Source organism: Schistocerca serialis, chromosome 6 (genome assembly GCF_023864345.2).
Source record: "Schistocerca serialis cubense isolate TAMUIC-IGC-003099 chromosome 6, iqSchSeri2.2, whole genome shotgun sequence".
NCBI classification, from domain to species: domain Eukaryota; kingdom Metazoa; phylum Arthropoda; class Insecta; order Orthoptera; family Acrididae; genus Schistocerca; species Schistocerca serialis.
Genome location: NC_064643.1, coordinates 443,630,146 through 443,651,196, shown reverse-complemented (window position 1 = coordinate 443,651,196; position 21,051 = coordinate 443,630,146). Strand labels below are relative to the sequence as shown.

The following is a 21,051-nucleotide window of genomic DNA, read 5'->3' as shown; positions in this document are numbered from 1 at the left end:
AATGTGATAGCAATAAAGCAGTCGGTTACACTTCCCGGGAAACGTCTTGGGTGGTGAAACGTCTTGGGTGGTTTCTGGCGCAGACATTAAACCAAGAGACGCAGTTCATACTGGCCTAGTACCATGTTCTGTAGATTACGTTCGTTATTCTTCAGTTTAGTTAATAAATTGTAGTTAAATTCTCGCGGAAAATAATGTCGTTAATCTTTTGCACGTGTCTGATTTGTAGAAACGGACCACAAACTTTTCAAAATTCAACTCAGGTGTCCTATGTAGCAACAGTGCGTTAGAATGGTAATTCTTTCTTTACTTTGGGTCAACTGCCATAGAATTTCTCATACAACATGCTCCACTAAACTGATACTTATATGTCTTTGAAGTATATTTGTTGTAGAATAACTTCGTCACTACCCAGTCGGTTAAGCAAAAGGGGACGTCATAAAACTGCAATCCAGTTTATGTAGTCTTTTGTCTAACTAGACTAATATTTTTTATTATCTTTGACAGCTATAGTTTTTCCTATTACAGACCTTTTTGTTTGTTTGATAATTAATTCTTGATTGTGAATCACTGAGTATATGTGATAAAAGTTTTAATGTGTTTTATGATGTAAATATGTTTAATTTCGTTGTTTAAATTTTAGTGATGCTGTTTCACGCCAAAAAGAGACAGCCAAATTTTCTCCCAAGTTAATACTGTCCGCAAAAATTCAAACACACACACGCGCACACGCACACACACAAGCGCGCACATAAGCAACGTCGTGATATTATTGTGTGGACAGTGTCAAGTATTTTTTCAGTGAAACAAAATACGCCCAGTGCCCATTTCGAGGGAGGTTTCGTCTTATGTTAACACTCAAGTGACTGCGAAAACTTATGTGGCTCAAAAAACACTTGCACAAACTTGGCGCTTCATCCCGCACATTTGTTCCCGTGCACGTCCAGGTTACCACAGCAGTAGCCTACTTTCGCTGTTTCTCTTTATGACGAATGACATGAGCTTGAGCCACAGTGCGTGTAGTATGCAATCAGTAGGGACGTCACAAATATGTGATCCCTTCCACGAAGCTTCTGAATAGAAATTCATGTGAGGCAGAACAGCATTCACATTAAGGTATTTTACTTCCGCCTCGTTTGTTGGAATATTTTTACTGAAATGGAAGCAGTAGACTTTGTCCAGATGTAACCCTAGACTCGGAAAGTTGTATTCTCTTTTCTGTCACTGATTATCTTACTGATTAATGGATTGTATACAGTTTTTTTACAAACATTTTTTATTTTTGTAGGGCTTCAAATCGCTTTTTTGGTCCTTTTCTCTAATAACCATTATAAATGAAGCGTATAGGTCAAAATTATCGGGCCTACGAACTTCGACTAGCTGAAAACAGTCCGCATCCGCAGCGTAGCGGTAGCGTTACCACTTACCACATAGGGGGCCCAGGTTCGATTCCCGGCAGGAGACTGAGTGTTGTGTGTACTTTATCATCATTCACTCGCAAGTCGCCGATGTGGCGTCGGCTGAAGAGGACTTGCAATAACGTGGCCGAACTCCCCCGAATGGGGCCTCCCGGCCAACAATGCCATACGCTCATTTCATTTCATTTCAGCTGAAAACAGAACCTTCAAGTAACACATATGTGTAACAACTTCTGTTTTCTCAAACAGAATTTAACAGAACGATTATTATGGAAAAACCTTAACACGTATATGCTGTTATTATTTGTGACTCATAAAAGCATAGAGAAGAGAGACACGCGACGTGAAAGAAATGCTGTTTCGGTACTGCGTATTTTTCATCAGTTTGGCGTCTTTCTTGCCAAAGAGACTTAACAGAAGAACCAGAGTAGATCCAATGAAGAGTGCCGCGTTTCCTCATGTAATCGATTAGCAAGCGTGAAGTCGTTTAGCAGATCCTCAACAATCTCCAGTGGCAGTCACTACAATAGAGGCGTTCTGTATTACGGAGTAGGCTATGGTGGATATTCAGAGAGCGAACATTCGGAGAAGAGATGGACAACATACTCCTTCCTCCCATATATGTCTGGCGTAACGGCCAAGACGAAAAAAGTCAGTAAAATCAGAACTCACACAGAACTTTATCGACAGTCGTTCTTCCTAAGCACTTCAGGCAAGGGGTAAAATAATAGAGGTATCCTTCAACACACATCCTAAGGTGGCTTAAGGAGCGTAGATTTAGATGTAGATCTAGATGCAAACGTTCTGCACAGTCACGTGCAGTTTTCAGTGGAGTTGGAGCAGTCCTCTTTGGCACTGACTCAGACATTGCCTCAGTCGCCACTAAAAAGCGTACACGAAGATCTGAGACTATTTCACGTATGATGTGAGGCGTAAAGAGACAGGACGCTAGAGAAGAGAATGGCAGAAATAGCAACGAAATCGATGAGAAAATTAACGAACCAAGAGAAAATGAGTTACATTACTTTCTCGCTCTAAACTTGAATATGTAATGTAAAAGCAATAGTATTCACAATAATAATAATAATAATCATAATAGTTTAACAGTCTTTAACAGAGCAATGTACAATCTCTCTTTCGGCAGATATAAAATGCAGGCATAGATGTACGAAAGTTAAGAGAATTAGTGAAACTACGTAAGTACGATCTATCACGAAGATCACAATACAGATGTGACTTTTCGTGCTTTCCACACGAATCTGTTGCAAATACACTGCTCGGGTTTCCCGAGCGTATTGAGTAAATCGCACAATATTTCCTGGATGCAACAGGTCGACATCCTCAGGCGGTGGTAGTTGCAACAACAACCACGACCTGGATATGTCGAGCGATTGCATCGATAAAATGATGAGCGTTTTACACAGTACGATCCAGCGTCAAACCCGAGCAGTGTATTTACGTCATAATCCAGTTATCCATAATGCAGAATAGAGGTTTTTCTGTGCTGTTCTAATGCACATGCCAGCGGCATTTGCGAGAAAACTTGTAGCAAGTTATGTATGGAAATTGGAGGGTTCCCCACACCCAAAATTCTGATACGTTTTTTCTTTGCAAAAAGGTAGCGACACTGGGGAAACAATTCTTATGTTGTGCTTCATAATGTAAAATGTAATGATGAAAAATAAAAGAACTTATTTGTAACTGTCGATCCAGAAAATGTATCAGGCGCTGTTCTATCTTCTATATTCTAAGAAGGACAAGGTGGAATAAAAGATCCATTGGAAAACAATACGCTAAATAAAAAATATAAAAAGGTAGGTAATAAAGGAGGAATATTCTTATTTGAAGAAAAAGTGGAGACAGTAAAAGTAATATTTCAGACCAGGAACAACGGCGCTAGGTAAAATAATTGCCAGTGCTTAAGTTCACAAATTACATAAGCCTTGAACTAATAAAAAGGATTATTCAGAACGTTTTAATACAAGGGACTGACTACGTGCCAAAGAACAGCATAAAGGAGATAAAAAAAGTATCAGGGAAAGAATGGTGACTTGACAAATATAATAGTATGTCAATGCAAAACGGTAAAGTTAAAAGAAATATCATGAACAGGAAATTTATTAAGTAAGATGGCCAAACAAAAGAAAATCTCTCTGAAACAGGATAGTGCTGGTGCATGTGGCTCTCTTTAACAAAAGAACGCTACTGATGTGGAATTCCAACACTGCGTTGGCAGAAGAATTAGCAACATTTATTTAGTCTTACCATTTCCTTAACTTGCTTAGACACATTAACATGTAAGTTAATTGTGACTAGCTCGAACGGATTCGTTCATTTCCAAGCCATTACCCGAGAGGTTATACTGTGATTAACGAAATAATTTCATAAGATAATATTCATACATATATATATACGTGCGTATATGAGAGTAGAAAACTAAGCTGTTCTAACGCTCATTGAATGACGGATTTTCGATACGACTTGTAGAAAAATTATGCCCATCAGACTGTGCAAGAAGAGATTGAGATCCACTGTATTATATTCAGTTTTCACTGTCGTACAGGATTTGGAGGAAAATGTGAGGAAATCCGACGTGGTTGCACCTGCCATCATTTTGCCAGTAACACTGCTTTCTCCAACTTAGGTGGTTGTCTTTTACTCAACGAAAATTTTAAATATTTCTGTCATCTATCATTAATTAATGTTTCATCAGTTCATATTTTTATTATCGTCCACAAATTCTGCATGAATGTCTGCTTTCTGTCACCCATTAAAATGGTGGCGACCTGTTCTACCCAGCCAGGAGATTTATACGTTCTTCACACTGTAATAAAATTTTATTTACTTAAATTACGGTAATCATTTCTTGCTAAGAGCAATTTATATAGTTTTCAGTCTTAGTTTCGTTTACGTTTGAGTTAATGGTGATTAGTGTAGAACGTAGTTGTTCATTTACAAGCCATTACTTGAGACATTCTCACGTGAGTAACGGAATAATTTCATAGTATGACATTTACACATTTATAGTAGTTTCCTTCTCACAAAAAAGGGGAGAAATTCTAAGGTACCAGTTTCAAATTTGTTTTTGATGTTTGTTCCATACCATCTGTAGTGTGATCACAAATAATCTACAGTTCTAAAACAGAAAGCAATGTGGGATAGAGCAATAGGCCAACAAATGTCCGAGGTTAATGAGTCTGAACAATCCAACATGTACATTTTTATAATGTTTCCTCTTTTGTTAGATATATATTACCTATATACCCGATGGCGATCCAGCAGGTTTATAAAAACACTTAAGTATTCGAATGCAACGTTGTGTCAAAATTTCAATCCATAAAGTATTTCGCAAATTTGAGATTTTGTAGAAACGAACATCTACATTTTTCATATAGGAAATGCATATGTTCCTAGTTGCAAATCTCCGACAGTTTTAACCGATTTCTTTGAAATTTTGACACAACGTTCTACTGGAATATGCATGTGCTTTTTTATTTATCCATTTTTTAAATGTATGTAATGCATAAATGTACGTAAATTTAATAACAGCGATGCATTTTTACAAAAAGTCTCACAAAGATACACAAGTATTGTATGTCATATATTAAAGAAATAGTTACCCAATAACACTTCTGTATTTGAAAGCAACGTTGTGTCTAGAACGTTTGGGGACACACTATTCTGGAATAACAAACATTTACATTTTTATTTATATAGATACTGAATGTAAACCAACAAACTAATACAGTTAACGGTCAGGTTTATTATTTTACATAGTTGTGGCGGTGACTTGCTTGAGCAACGCAGCTAGTCATATAAATAGTAAGTATTGTAATGCATATAATCCAATCATATTAATGTTCTAATCCATTTTTTCTTCTCCATAGGAACCAAAATGGCAATCTTCTTCGATTCATGGGTGACTGAAATGTTGGCTGTACTGTCAACAGTTTTCGCAGTACTGTACGTTACCTTCAAAATCAATTACACCTACTGGAAGAAGAAGGGTGTGCCATACTTGGAGCCGTCTTTTCCACTAGGAAATGGCTGGAACACGACACTAATGCGGAAATCTCCGGGTGAAGATGTGAAAGACGTTTATTCTGAAGCAGAAGGCAAGGACGTCGTGGGTATTTACTCATTAAACAACCCTCTTCTTGTTGTGAGGGATCCAGAGCTGATAAAAACGATCTTAGTGAAGGATTTCAACTACTTTCCCGATCGGGGCATCTACGTAGACGAGGAGACAGATCACCTGATGGCGCACCTCTTCTTTCTCGGAGGAACCAAGTGGAAGGTTCTGCGACAGAAGCTGACGCCCACGTTCACGTCGGGAAAAATGCGCGCCATGTTCGGCATAGTGCTCGACTGCGCGCGGGTTCTGGCTGACGTCACACCTGCGGGCAGTGTTGTGGAAGTCCGTGAGCTGATTGCCCGCTACTCCACCGACGTCATTGCTTCCTGCGCCTTCGGCATCGACGTTGACAGCCAGCACAACCCCGAGGCGGAGTTCCGCCAGTGGGGACGGCGCTTCTTCAAGCCATCTGTCCGTTCTTACCTGACTCAGGCTCTGGGATTCTCTAATCCCAAACTGCGCAACCTGCTGCCAATACCTTTCACACCAAAGGACGTCACGGAGTACTTTACACGCGTCGTTGATGACACAGTCAAACACCGAGAGAAGACAGGCGTCATTAGGAAGGACTTCATGCAGTTGATGATTCAGTTGAAGAACAATGGATATGTTGATGACAGCTTCTCAATCACTGGGCAGAAGAGTGCTGAACGTAAGTCTCCTTTATGAGCGTTTTGTTCTTTTCTTCTTCCCAACAAGGCTTAGCCCTTCGTAACCTATCCTGGTTTCACATAATTTAGCCGGCCGGAGTGGCCGAGCGGTTAAAGGCGCTACAGTCTGGAACCGCACGACCGCTACGGTCGCAGGTTCGAATCCTGCCTCGGGCATGGATGTGTGTGATGTCCTTAGTTTAGTTAGGTTTAAGTAGTTCTAAGTTCTAGGGGACTTATGACCACAGCAGTTGAGTCCCATAGTGCTCAGAGCCATTTGAGCCATTTGAGCCATAATTTATTCTCGTCTTTCCTTGGGCTTCCCACGCTTCTTTCTCCGACTGGCTTACATCTACTTGCAATTTTTTGCAGTCTTCTGTCATTCATATGGTCCAAATAATATTTCCACTGTTATGTAGCTGTATTTTATCATTTAGGTTACACATTTGCAACACTTCTCTGGTCTCTTAATTTATAAATCAGTCTTCTTTAGAACATCTTTTTACAGATCTTAGAAATTTTATTTCCGCTGCTTTTAACTCTCTCTCTCTCTCTCTCTCTTTTTCTCTCTGTTATCCATGACTCATTCCTTTAAGCAGTCTAGGGCAGCCATTAAATTATAGAATTTAAGCTGGAGGTCTTTACGGATATTGTTCTTTAATGTTCACCCCATAGTGCTACATATCATATGGAACTTATTTAATATTCATGTTCCTATTGTTGTCGACTTATTTTAGTCACAGTAGCTAGGGACTTGTTCAATTAGCTGGTTATTTATCCATTACTTGGGCTTTTAAGGGGTTTCTTACTATGAACGCCATCGTGTTTATTTTGCTTATGGAAGTATTCAGATTGTATTGAGTTGACCACAGGTGCAACTTACGTAATGTTCTTTGCAATCCATCTTCTCTTTTGTCTATAAGCAGCAGGTCGTTATCGGATAGCAGCATATTAACAAGTTTGGTTTCTCCTGGGTCAACACATTGTGATGGAACTGAAATTGTCACAAACGAATGGTGCCATATAAATATATATTACACACTGTAAAACACTACCGGCTATATTAAACTGGCAATACAAGGATAATGTTCCGCCTTTGAAAGGAATTTGATTTGACAGTGATTGTGTGAGATGTAAAGGTATTGGACAGTTTTTGTTTCATGAAAGACTAGCAGTAGCAGAACAAACGGCATTCACACCAAGGTTCTATTAGTTATGATGTAAACTCCAATTATTTAAAAGAAAACGTTCGCCACCCTAATTAGCCATACTTGTGCCAAGTACTTCCACTGTTCATAAAGAAAATTAACTATAGGGATTGACTTGTTTGACACTGAAATTAGGTACTGAAATAGGATATCAAAGAGTAGCACAACTTAGCAAGCATTTTAACAGTGATTTGATATGAAGTAGACGAAGGAACATGAAACCTTTTGGCAACAACTGGGTCTCAATAAAACTTACTGTTCATACTCTAAATCATGTAAGTTAATGACCATTACATGCAATTGATTACTGGTGGTGGGGCACAACTAACTTCGACATGAGGATCTTTCAGGGACTCAGACTAAAGCTGAACACTTCCTTCAAGCCACAATATGAAAAACACTTTTAACTACAGATACGTGAAAATGTTAACACTATTACAAACCTGTGCATTAATTTCCATGTGCTAGACCTTCCAATTCATTAGTCAGTAACTACTATGAAGAATCACAGTTTTATGCAAATACCTTTAATACTGCACTAACAATGACATCTAAACAAAATACTTTTGATCTTCCATTTGTAATTATATTTCGGTATAGCTTCACCTATTGTCCCATAAAAATCACCTAGAGTACTTCAGAAAAAAGAATCACTGAATGTTAAAGAAATCTCCTGCTCAACAAAAGTTATCAAACGCTATTCATTAAAGCAATTACTTTTCAGTTAAGTTAAGTAGGATAGTTGGAAACACTTTGCGACACTTGGTAAATGACCCTGCCTAGGTAAATGACTTAAGTTTAAAATATAGGTCTCAACATGAAGTTCGAACCAAACACTGTTATTATTTTAGTAAGAAACTAAATAACTGATCAATTCAATTTTACAGCGTTCATATGATTATTTGAGACGAAGGCGATGGCTGTGGCGATCTTTTGTGGCAACTAAAAAAGGCAGAAAAGTCGTAACAGCTCCTTTCGTATAACAAGCTCTGAAATTTCTCTTCTTAGTGCCGGATATTTGTAGTTCAGAGCTAATCAATGTATGACGTGAAAAAAAAGCCAAAAGTCTTCCACATCCGAAGCAATATTTATTACTCTTATTGCTCCTTTTGCCTCATTCAGCACAAAACGTGTAAACAGTTTGCTGGCTAACCACCAACTGACTTGCAACAGAAAGGAGTCTTGCGAAATCCACCTTTTCCGTTCCTGCCAAGCCAGTTTCTTGGCAGAGGGACTTACCTCCAGGTTTTATATGATTACAAAGAAACTTTCCCTATGCACGAAGCAGTTCCACAAGAATAATTTTAATATTTCAGAACTTTTGAAGAGCATTGCTTCCGAAATTACATATATGCATTATCTACAGTAACATAAATTATTAACAAGACAGTTTCATAGGTGTTACATCAAAGAATATGGTGCTACAGAGATTAAATTAAACGTGAGCAGACAAAGATGTTATATGAGATAAATAAGATGAAATCGACAATAGTGTTACAAATATCAGAGAAAGGGTATAGTTATATCTGACTTTAATTTATAATTAATATCTGAGGCTCTCTTCCTTCCTACAGAACTATCTGTACGTTCAAATACAGACTCTTTATTGCTGATGTTAGATGTTCACAGCGCCCATGTATTTGTAAAATTTCCCATAGTATATTCCTGTCTACCATGTCAAACACCTTTTTAAAATCGATGATTGTGATGTATATATCAGAAGCTTACATTCTCTACACTTCTGCATTATTGTTTTGTTGTGTGTACATTACTTTAGGAAGATCTCTCTGTTCTCAACCAATACTGAACTTCAGATAACTTGGTCTCTGCTATGGATTGCAAATGAGCATTAAGTATCTTAGCGTATATTTTGTATCCTGTGTTCAAGCTAGTTATTTTCCTCTATAACTTTTATGCTGGATGTAAGTCCTGTCTTGAAGACTGATACTAGATTTGTTCTCCTCCACTGCTCCAGTATTCTGATTCCAAGCCAGCGCATATTTATCAAGTGTATAAATCGATATTGCAGTAGTATTTCTGGAATTGGATCAAGCTATTTGTTTCAATCATCTCCTCTTCTTCCATCAACTGATTATTATTGTACCAAAGATTTTTATGATTTTTCACCGAACCCTGACTTTCTGTTACAACTGTCTTCACAGTATCTCTCTCCATCTTATTCAGGTTTCTCAACAACTATTTATAACAGAAGTCTGTACACTCTTGCACATCATTTTCTGTTTGGGTGACCAACCTATTCCAGCAATCCTTATAACCGCTTTTGGTTTCTTTCGTTGTTATTTGTAATTTTCTCTTGATTCTTCTGAGTCATTTTATATCAAATTCAAAAAGGATTTTCTTTCTCTCTTAATGTCTCTTTCTGTATTCCATATCGTTCTTATAAGATATTGTCTGACGTTGTTCCATGCTATTCCTGTGTCTTCTGTTGTTGATATTTCTAACATATACTTAGTCAGTCATCTTTGATAAAATCTCTTTTACTAAAATCCCGTCTCCTTTATACTGCTTCTCTTCCACATTGGCCACATAATCATTTTACTAACGAGTAGAAAATGATCTTTAAATTGTCGCTTCCCCTGTAGACTCATGTATCTTATAACATTCCCTTCATTTTTTCACTGACTAATACATAGTATATTACTGATCTCAGTTCTATGGCGCTCCAAATATATCTGTATATTTCTTTTTTTTGGAACAATTTGTTTGTGATTTTTAGTTTGTTATAACTATTGTATGCTCTAAATTTTATTCCATTTTTGTTAAGGTGTGCTTCTCCATGTTTTCCTACCACATTTTCTATTTCCATATTCCTCGCATTTAAATCTCTTGTCAGAGTTATACAATCTTCTTCATTCTTTTCGTCTATATCCTCCTGCAGTGTATGACAGAACTACTCAGTATAGTCTACCCATCCTTCATATGGTGCATATAGTCCAGTCAGGGTGAGATAACCTTTTTAAGTCTTAATGTCCAGCAATAATTATTTTCTCATTTACATATCTCGAGAATGTGAGGGTCTTTTACGACTTCTTGTCATTTAATAGTTCAATTCCAGCACTTACCCTGTTTTGGTGTTCTATGCCACTACACATCAGTATGTACTCAAGCCATCTTTGGTGACCTTTATATTTTTTCTTAGTTTCACTAATCATTGCCATATTTATGTTTCTTTGTTTTTACTTTCTTTACAAACCAAGCTCGTTCACGTTGAAATTACTTACATTCCATGCAGCAGTCTTCAATGTATCCGCTCTGCCAAGTCGTTTGCTTTTTTCCTATCCTTGGTTGCGTCTATCGGGTTCGTCTGGCTTTTTTCTATGAAACTTACGAGTGTTTTAATGCTTTAAGTAGATTAGGTACCATCCCAATGCAGGATCCCCAACCTGGAGGATCAGAGGTGTTCATTTTAGGGTCTCATTCCTAGGCAGGTTGCCTTCACGTGGCTTGTAAAGCCTGTTTACGCATGCAGTAAACCTTCTGATTCAGCCTTTAGGTGCCACCTTTGTCCGTAATTTGGCTCCTCTGAAATCACAGTAGTTCCTTATCCTGGTACCTACAGAAATCTTACATTTATCAGTGTCAGCTTAAAACATTTCTGTATCAATATACCGTACTCTTACTGTGGTTTCATTCATATTACAGACAACACAGATATCATTCAATGAGGTGACGTGAGATTTAATGTTGTTGATTACTAAGACATCATTGCTTACTGCAGTTTTATTGTACGTCCTTAATGGTTAGCTGTACAACATTAGACGTTGTCAAACAAATTATTCATGTATCACTCTCTCAGTCGTAATAACAATTTGGTGAATATTTGTATCTAGAATCTAATCGTACAACGATAACTCATTCTTTAAGAATGATATTAATACCAATAAATTGCTTTCATGTTATCAGCTCCATCATCTCTATAGGTGTCAGTAGGAATATGTAGTAGGACAAAAAATTCCCTTTCTTAATCTCCTAACAGAATCTTTCTTCATTGACAGCAGCTGTGTGAGCGGTTCAATTCCAGTGATGAATAACTGGCGTCTTAATTCACTAATGATCTAAAGATGTTGTGCCTGGAAAAATATTTATCACTACACCACTTTAGTTCTTTTGGTTTCGCCATCGATAGTGTCTCTTGCTCTCATTCCATGCCATATTGTGGGGAGTTTTTGAGATACAACGCAGGATATTGGCACTGTGGTGATAAGGAAATTAGTGCTACGAACTCCCATCGTGTTGTTCTGATTAACAGTAATTGATATTTCTGCCATTACTAGCACCCATCCAGTTGTATCGATGTTAAAAGACAACATGTGACGGGATACCTTGAAGATTTAGGTAAATAGCTGGTGTCTACTGCAGTATACAATGATATTTCCAAAAAGTAATCCAAACACTTCATGCAAATAGAGATCAGAGGTCGTGGAGTAATGCCGTGTGAGAATGGAAGCAGTGAACCCTGCATGTTGAGTATATTGTACAATCACCCGATTTTAAACTTACCCTCTACATGTTTACCAGTTATTCTTAGGCACCTTTCAGCTCACTTACCCAAAGATTCGAGTATTTATGAGAAAACTCCCCCCCATGAACCATGGACCTTGCCGTTGGTGGGGAGGCTTGCGTGCCTCAGCGATACAGATAGCCGTACCGTAGGTGCAACCACAACGGAGGGGTATCTGTTGAGAGGCCAGACAAACGTGTGGTTCCTGAAGAGGGGCAGCAGCCTTTTCAGTAGTTGCAAGGGCAACAGTCTGGATGATTTACTGATCTGGCCTTGTAACAATAACCAAAACAGCCTCGCTGTGCTGGTACTGCGAACGGCTGAAAGCAAGGGGAAACTACAGCCGTAATTTTTCCCGAGGGCATGCAGCTTTACTGTATGATTACATGATGATGGCGTCCTCTTGGGTAAAATATTCCGGAGGTAAAATAGTCCCCCATTCGGATCTCCGGGCGGGGACTACTCAAGAGGATGTCGTTATCAGGAGAAAGAAAACTGGCGTTCTACGGATCGGAGCGTGGAATGTCAGATCCCTTAATCGGGCAGGTAGGTTAGAAAATTTAAAAAGGGAAATGGATAGGTTGAAGTTAGATATAGTGGGAATTAGTGAAGTTCGGTGGCAGGAGGAACAAGACTTTTGGTCAGGTGACTACAGGGTTATAAGCACAAAATCAAATAGGGGTAATGCAGGAGTAGGTTTAATAATGAATAGCAAAATAGGAATGCGGGTAAGCTACTACAAACAGCATAGTGAACGCATTATTGTGGCCAAGATTGATACGAAGCCCACACCTACTACAGTAGTACAAGTTTATATGCCAACTAGCTCTGCAGATGACGAAGAAATTGAAGAAATGTATGATGAAATAAAAGAAATTATTCAGATTGTGAAGGGAGACGAAAATTTAATAGTCATGGGTGACTGGAATTCGAGTGTAGGAAAAGGGAGAGAAGGAAACATAGTAGGTGAATATGGATTGGGGGACAGAAATGAAAGAGGAAGCCGCCTTGTAGAATTTTGCACAGAGCACAACATAATCATAACTAACACTTGGTTTAAGAATCATGAAAGAAGGTTGTATACATGGAAGAACCCTGGAGATACTAAAAGGTATCAGATTGATTATATAATGGTAAGACAGAGATTTAGGAACCAGGTTTTAAATTGTAAGACATTTCCAGGGGCAGATGTGGACTCTGACCACAATCTATTGGTTATGACCTGTAGATTAAAACTGAAGAAACTGCAAAAAGGTGGGAATTTAAGGAGATGGGACCTGGATAAACTAAAAGAACCAGAGGTTGTACAGAGATTCAGGGAGCATAAGGGAGCAATTGACAAGAATTGGGGAAATAAATACAGTAGAAGAAGAATGGGTAGCTTTGAGGGATGAAGTAGTGAAGGCAGCAGAGGATCAAGTAGGTAAAAAGACGAGGGCTAGTAGAAATCCTTGGGTAACAGAAGAAATATTGAATTTAATTGATGAAAGGAGAAAATATAAAAATGCAGTAAGTGAAACAGGCAAAAAGGAATACAAACGTCTCAAAAATTAGATCGACAGGAAGTGCAAAATGGCTAAGCAGGCATGGCTAGAGGACAAATGTAAGGATGTAGAGGCCTATCTCACTAGGGGTAAGATAGATACCGCCTGCAGGAAAATTAAAGAGACCTTTGGAGATAAGAGAACGACTTGTATGAATATCAAGAGCTCAGATGGAAACCCAGTTCTAAGCAAAGAAGGGAAAGCAGAAAGGTGGAAGGAGTATATAGAGGGTCTATACAAGGGCGATGTACTTGAGGACAATATTATGGAAATGGAAGAGGATGTAGATGAAGATGAAATGGGAGATACGATACTGCGTGAAGAGTTTGACAGAGCACTGAAAGACCTGAGTCGAAACAAGGCCCCCGGAGTAGACAGTATTCCATTGGAACTACTGATAGCCTTGGGAGAGCCACTCCTGACAAAACTCTACCATCTGGTGAGCAAGATGTATGAAACAGGCGAAATACCCTCAGACTTCAAGAAGAATATAATAATTCCAATCCCAAAGAAAGCAGGTGTTGACAGATGTGAAAATTACCTAACTATCAGTTTAATAAGTCACAGCTGCAAAATACTAACACAAATTCTTTACAGACGAATGGAAAAACTAGTAGAAGCCAACCTCGGGGAAGATCAGTTTGGATTCCGTAGAAACACTGGAACACGTGAGGCAATACTGACCTTACGACTTATCTTAGAAGAAAGATTGAGGAAAGTCAAGCCTACGTTTCTGGCATTTGTGGACTTAGAGAAGGCTTTTGACAATGTTGACTGGAATACTCTCTTTCAAATTCTAAAGGTGGCAGGGGTAAAATACAGGGAGCGAAAGGCTATTTACAATTTATACAGAAACCAGATGGCAGTTATAAGAGTCGAGGGACATGAAAGGGAAGCAGTGGTTGGGAAGGGAGTAAGACAGGGTTGTAGCCTATCCCCGATGTTGTTCAATCTGTATATTGTGCAAGCAGTAAAGGAAACAAAAGAAAAATTCGGAGTAGGTATTAAAATTCATGGAGAAGAAATAAAAACTTTGAGGTTCGCCGATGACATTGTAATTCTGTCAGAGACAGCAAAGGACTTGGAGGAGCAGTTGAATGGAATGGACAGTGTCTTGAAAGGAGGATATAAGATGAACATCAACAAAAGCAAAACAAGGATAATGGAATGTAGTCTAATTAAGTAAGGTGATGCTGAGGGAATTAGATTAGGAAATGAGACACTTAAAGTAGTAAAGGAGTTTTGCTATTTGGGGAGCAAAATAACTGATGATGGTCGAAGTAGAGAGGATATAAAATGTAGGCTGGCAATGGCAAGGAAAGCGTTTCTGAAGAAGAGAAATTTGTTAACATCCAGTATTGATTTAAGTGTCAGGAAGTCATTTCTGAAAGTATTCGTATGGAGTGTAGCCATGTATGGAAGTGAAACATGGACGATAAATAGTTTGGACAAGAAGAGAATAGAAGCTTTCGAAATGTGGTGCTACAGAAGAATGCTGAAGATTAGATGGGTAGATCACATAACTAATGAGGAAGTATTGAATAGGATTGGGAAGAAGAGAAGTTTGTGGCACAACTTGACCAGAAGAAGGGATCGGTTGGTAGGACACGTTCTGAGGCATCAAGGGATCACCAATTTAGTATTGGAGGGCAGCGTGGAGGGTAAAAATCGTAGAGGGAGACCAAGAGATGAATACACTGAGCAGATTCAGAAGGATGTAGGTTGCAGTAGGTACTGGGAGATGAAAAAGCTTGCACAGGATAGAGTAGCATGGAGAGCTGCATCAAACCAGTCTCAGGACTGAAGACCACAACAACAACAACAACATGAGAAAACTTCTGATTGCCGTCAGATTTTGTCACATGCATAGCAGATAAGCTCTTCTAAGCTGTTTTCATTGCTGATTGGCTCGCGTTACATCAGATATGAAATGGAAGATGAAATGAAATTATTAATATCAGTGATTAAAGTCATGTGAATGAGACGGCCTTGTTACTGAACCTCCGCAAAATAAATATTTCTTTAACATACTGTCCTACGAGGTAAAGAAAAATTGGGGGGGGGGGGGGGTCTCCCATACGTTGTCTTCTACAAGGGAAACGTTCTCCGATAGCATGAGTAATTGGACGTCCAAAAATTATTGGCAAACAGCGCTTGATAATTACTCTGCTAAAACGTGTAGCCTCGTGAATCTAGTCACTCATGCTACATACTAAAACACATATACTAAATCATCTACATCTACATCTGCATGGATAGTCTGCAAATCACACTTAGGTACCTGGTAGAGGGTTCATCGAACCACCTTCACAATTCTCTATTATTCCAGTCTCGTGTAGCGCACGGGAAGAATGAACACCTATACCCTTCCGTAGGAGCTCTGATTTCCCATATTTTATTGTGGTGATCGTTCCTCCCTATGTAAGTCGATGTCAACAAAATATTTTCGCATTCGGAGGAGAATGTTGGTGATTGGAATTTCGTGAGAAGATTCCGTCGCAACGAAAAACGCCTTTCTTTTAATGATGTCCATCCCATAATCCTGTATCAATTCTGTGACACTCTCTCCCTTATTTCGCGATAATACAAAACGTGCTGCGTTTCTTTGAACTTTTTCGATGTACTCAGTCAGTCCTATCTGGTAAGAATCACACACCGCGCAACAGTATTCTGAAAGAAGACGGACGAGCGTAGTGTAGGCAGTCTCCTTAGTAGGTCTGTTACATTTTCTACGTGTCCTGCCAATAAAACGCAGTCTTTGGTTAGCCTTCCCCACAACATTTTCTGTGTGTTCCTTCAAATTTAAATTGTTCTTCATTTTAATACCTAGGTATTTAGTTCAATTTACGGCTTTTAGATTAGACTGCTTTATCGTGTAACCGATGTTTAACGCGTTCCTTTTAGTTATCATGTGGATGACCTCACACTTTTCGTTGTTTAAGGTCAACTGCCACTTTTCGCACCATTCCGATATTTGATTCCATGATCGATCGAGTATTTCAACCTGACCATAAGTAATTATTATGTTAATTCATTAAATAATTCGATGTGAAACTCAACATATATGTAAATACAGTGCAATCTACGAATTGCACGTCTTCAGTATTCCGCTTCAGCACTCGGTCATTGTCAGAAATTGGTTGTAACTGACATTAGAATTAGTGGGAGAAGTACAGAGACTGTCAGCCGTAAGAAATAAGCAATGAGCGTCGTGTCTGAAACAAGTAAAATAGCCCATATCTTAACACAGCAATATTTCTTTACGGACTTACATTTATACCACCTAGTTTTAGTTTCACCAACACTGCCTCCTAAGAGTATGGGACTAACTGCTTCAAACATCGTGTAAAAATTATTATGTACCATATTTAAGACTACGAAATATTTTCTAAATATTACGAACTTAGAGGTAATATGGGTGAGAGGTATGTTTTCTGCAACCATTATTGTTGCTATTACAGTTTGTTATAATGTAAGAACATTTCGAAAGCAATTTTCAGGAAGAAGCTGCTTCTAACGATTCAATGTGAGATAGTGGTTCGTATCTTTAAGCTGATTTGTTTGATGGTATAAGTAACAGTCTGTTTACGAACATATTTTGTCCCTGGCAGAGAAAAGTAAGACGCTGACGACCAAGGAGGTGGCAGCACAGGCGTGGGTGTTCTTCCTCGCTGGGTTCGAAACATCCTCCACCACCGTAAGCTTCTGCCTGTATGAGCTCGCTAGACATCGGGATATCCAGAAGAAGGTGCAAGAAGAAATTGACGACGTACTGAAGAAGAACAACGGTGATGTGACGTATGACATTATAATGACCCAGATGCCGTATTTGGAAAAGGTGGTGAACGGTACGTTGTATGTTTTTCATTACTTTGATCATACATTATAATAATTAAAGTAGGATTATGAACCCATTAATGGACGTTAGCGGAGAAGATCTTAATTATTACAAGTGGTACAAAAAAGTTACAATTATCACATCGAAAAAATTAAACTACGGAATTTTTTTGTTTATTTTTGTATGCAGGTATATCTCTGCAGGTACACAGTGAAACCGCCACGTCGTAATGTGGTAGGAATCAGCTGTTGGGGCCAAACCAGTGATGCAGCCCATCTCTGTTTGACAGTGGCTGCGTCATTTTTTTTTCGGCTCCGCTAGTGGTCTTCTGTTGTAGGCTGGGAATTTCAGTGTGTACCTGTACTGATACATGCAGACGCAAAGAAACAAGAAATTAATTACCTAATTTCAAATCTTTGGGATGATAGTTAAAACATTATGTCTATCCTTGTGAACATCATTCCAAACAAATGACATAATTACATAACTTGCTGCATATACTCCTTGTTCACGTATTATGACACAGTTCACTCCTACAAAATGATCACTCACTGACATCCATACACAACACTATTTCTCTGAATATTTATGGTCATATATTTACAATATAGGCCAATCACTGATGTACAAGGGCTGTTGAATAAGTAATGCAAAGCATTTTTTTTCAGAAAGCAGTTTGGTTTTATTCAGGATTCCTATACACTTTGTTATTGCTCACTCGTTTGGCTACTATTCCTATTTTTAGCCCGCCCGGTTAGCCGTGCGGTCTAACGCACGGCTTTCCGGACGGGAAGGAGCGCCTAGACCCCGGCACGAATCCGCCCGGCGGACTTGTGTCGAAGTCCGGCGAGCCGGCCAGTCTGTGGATGGTTTTTAGGCGGTTTTCCATCTGCCACGGCCAATACGGCCTGGTTCCCCTTATTCCGCCTCAGCTACACTATGTGGGCAAACAAGTCTTCCGTGTACGCTTACACCACTGTTACTCTACCACACAAACATAGAGTTTACACTTGCTGGGTGTGAGACGTTCCCGGGGGGGGGGGGGGGGGGGGGCGGAGTCCACCGGGGGCCGAACCGCACAATAGCCCTGGGCTCGATGTGGGGCGGCGGAGGGGTGAAGTGGACCGCAGTACTCGTCGTGGGATTGTTGACCACTGCGGCTGCGGCGGGGACGGAGCGTCACCGTCGTTTCTAGGCACCCAGTTAACATACAGTACAACACAATCCTATTTTTCAACGTACTCTCCGTTTAATGCGATGGCCTTACACCGCCATACTGGGAGGGCCTGTATGCTCGCATGGTACCACTCTTACTGGCTGACGTTGTAACCAAAGTCTTGCCACGTCAATATCCTCCCCGTCGTCCATGTAGTACTTCCTTCGGAGTGCATCCTCCATTCGGCCAGGCTAATGGAAATCAGAAGATGCGAGGTGCTGGCTGTAGGGTGGATAAAGGAAAACAATCCAGTGAAGATTGGTTCTCCATTTAGATGCACAGACGTGTGTGAGGCCTTGAGCTGTCATGGTTGTCATGGAGAAGGAGAAGTTCGTTTGCATTTTTGTGGCGACAAAAACTCTGACGTCAGTTCTACAGTTTCCTGAGGGTGGTACAATACACTTCAGAGTTGAACGTTGACCATGAAGGAGGACATCAAACAGAATAACCCCTTCATAGTCCCAGAAGACAGTCACCATGAATTGACCGGCTGAGGGTGTGGCTTTAACTTGGCGCCACTCCATGCACTGCCGATTTGTTTCCGGGCCGAAGAGATGAACCCATGTTTCATCGCCTGTGACGGTGTTCAAAAAAATTGTCACGATCAGCCATGTAATGTGCCAGCAGTCCCACAGAAGGTCCTTCGTTAATCTTTATGGTCTTCTCTTAGACGGCGAAGAACCCTGCCGGCACACATCCATGAGTACCCAACTGCTGAACGAGTGTGTCAGCACTATCAACAGACACATGCAGTTGTGTAGCTAGTTGTTTTACTACGACCCGTGAATAACCTCGAACAACAGTGCCGATGACCTAAGCACTTTGGTCTCGTAGGAATTCATACACATTTGCCGGCCGCTGTGGCCGAGCGGCTCTAGGCGCTTCAGTCCGGAACCGCTCGACTGCTACGGTGGCAGGTTCGAATCCTGCCTCGGGCATGTCTGTGATGTTCTTAGGTTGGTTAGGCTTAAGTAGTTCTAAGTTCTAGGGGACTAATGACCTCAGATGTTAAGTCCCATAGTGCTCATAGCCATTTGAAACATTTTTTAATCACACACATTTGAACGTCATCGTATGATCACTGCAAGCAAAATTCACGCACTTTGCAAGTGAAATAAAACCATTACATCAAGCAAAAGCACGAATGGAATTAACAGTCCCTACCAAAGACAGCCATTAACAGTTTCTGGCATTTTCTGCTCGTTTCGTTATTGTGAGATTAGAGGTTTAGTTTTTGTGCAGCATTTGTAAGAATTTTTAGTTCTACACAAGTAAGTGCCTTATAATATATGAACGCTATTTGTATGATTTTGTTAGTTCTGCAGTTATACAATTTCGTGATGAGCAAACTCCTACGTATGTGGATTATTAAGCCATACTCCATTGGCCGTGCACAATGTTGTACCTAACAACGGAGACAAGGTCTTCTACCACGGAACATGTAATATCTGCGAGTGAACAGAGTTTCTTTGCCGTCTTAACAACTTTACCTCCCTTGGAGATAGAAATTCACATCTCTTTTCAATAGTTCCTATTTCAAAATGTTTCTAACTTTAAACTGGTTTTTGATAATGTTTCCCCTTAGTCTCATTTCTCTTAATGACTGTTGATGTGTAGTAGAGTAACAATGTAACAAATATACTGTTAAATACAATACTGACAAGATTTTCCCAGTTGGAACAGTTCGATATTTTTGTTCCTAGGCACATTTTTGGGAAAAGATTTTTGCGAATAAATTTTTGTAATTTCAGAAAAAGAGTCACCACATTACAAGTGAATGCTTTCATTTAAAAACAGAGTAATTGAATACATTTACCTTCTGTTGCACGGCTGTCTGGACGCAGAAGACTCGAAAGTGCTCCAACAACGTACCGCACTTCTACTCTGCAACCAGGTACAACCTACATCCTATGTCCTACGTACACGTGCGCGCGTGCGCACACACACACACACACACACACACACACACACACACACACAAGAGAGAGAGAGAGAAAGAGAAAGAGAGAAAGAGAGAGAAGAGAGAGAGAGAGAGAAAGGGAGAGAGAGAGAGAGAGAGAGAGAGAGAGATATTTAATGCCGTACTTTTTTCCTAATTTATTCAGCAGAAAGAGAGAGAGTATTTAATACCTTCCTTATTTGTTCATTTCTTCAACACTTTACATTGTTAACTGCTTTGCACTAAGAACCCTCCGCACTCATTCTTATCAGATTGTTCAGATGGCTCTGAGCACAATGGGAATTAACATCTGAAGTCATCAGTGCCCTAGAACTTAGAACTACTTAAACCTAACTAACCTAAGGATATCACAGACATGCATGCCCGAGGCAGGATTCGAACCTGCGACCGTAGCGATCGCGCGGTTCCAGGCTGAAGCGCCTCGGCCATAGCGACAGGCTCATTGTTATCAGCCACAGAATGCTGTATCTACATCTTAAACCGTATTTTCAAATTTATTAATGGATTTTGGGCATCACCCATACACCAAACCTCAGACCACAAAAAGCAATAGTTATGCA

At 39.7% G+C, this 21,051-nt stretch overlaps 2 protein-coding genes across 3 annotated transcripts in view; both read left to right on the top strand.

Annotated features, from left to right (window-relative positions):
- The window catches only part of LOC126483723 (cytochrome P450 6k1-like), a 659,078-nt gene that overhangs the window by 436,148 nt on the left and 201,879 nt on the right, over window positions 1-21,051 (top strand). The window lies entirely within an intron of this gene.
- The window catches only part of LOC126483726 (cytochrome P450 6k1-like), a 31,758-nt gene that overhangs the window by 3,298 nt on the left and 7,409 nt on the right, over window positions 1-21,051 (top strand). Inside the window, exons 2-3 of the mRNA XM_050106832.1 lie at window positions 5,306-6,205; window positions 17,089-17,325. Of these exons, the coding sequence (XP_049962789.1) occupies window positions 5,314-6,205; window positions 17,089-17,325 (1,129 nt within the window). The 5' untranslated portion in view covers window positions 5,306-5,313. The remainder of the gene's footprint in view (window positions 1-5,305; window positions 6,206-17,088; window positions 17,326-21,051) is intronic.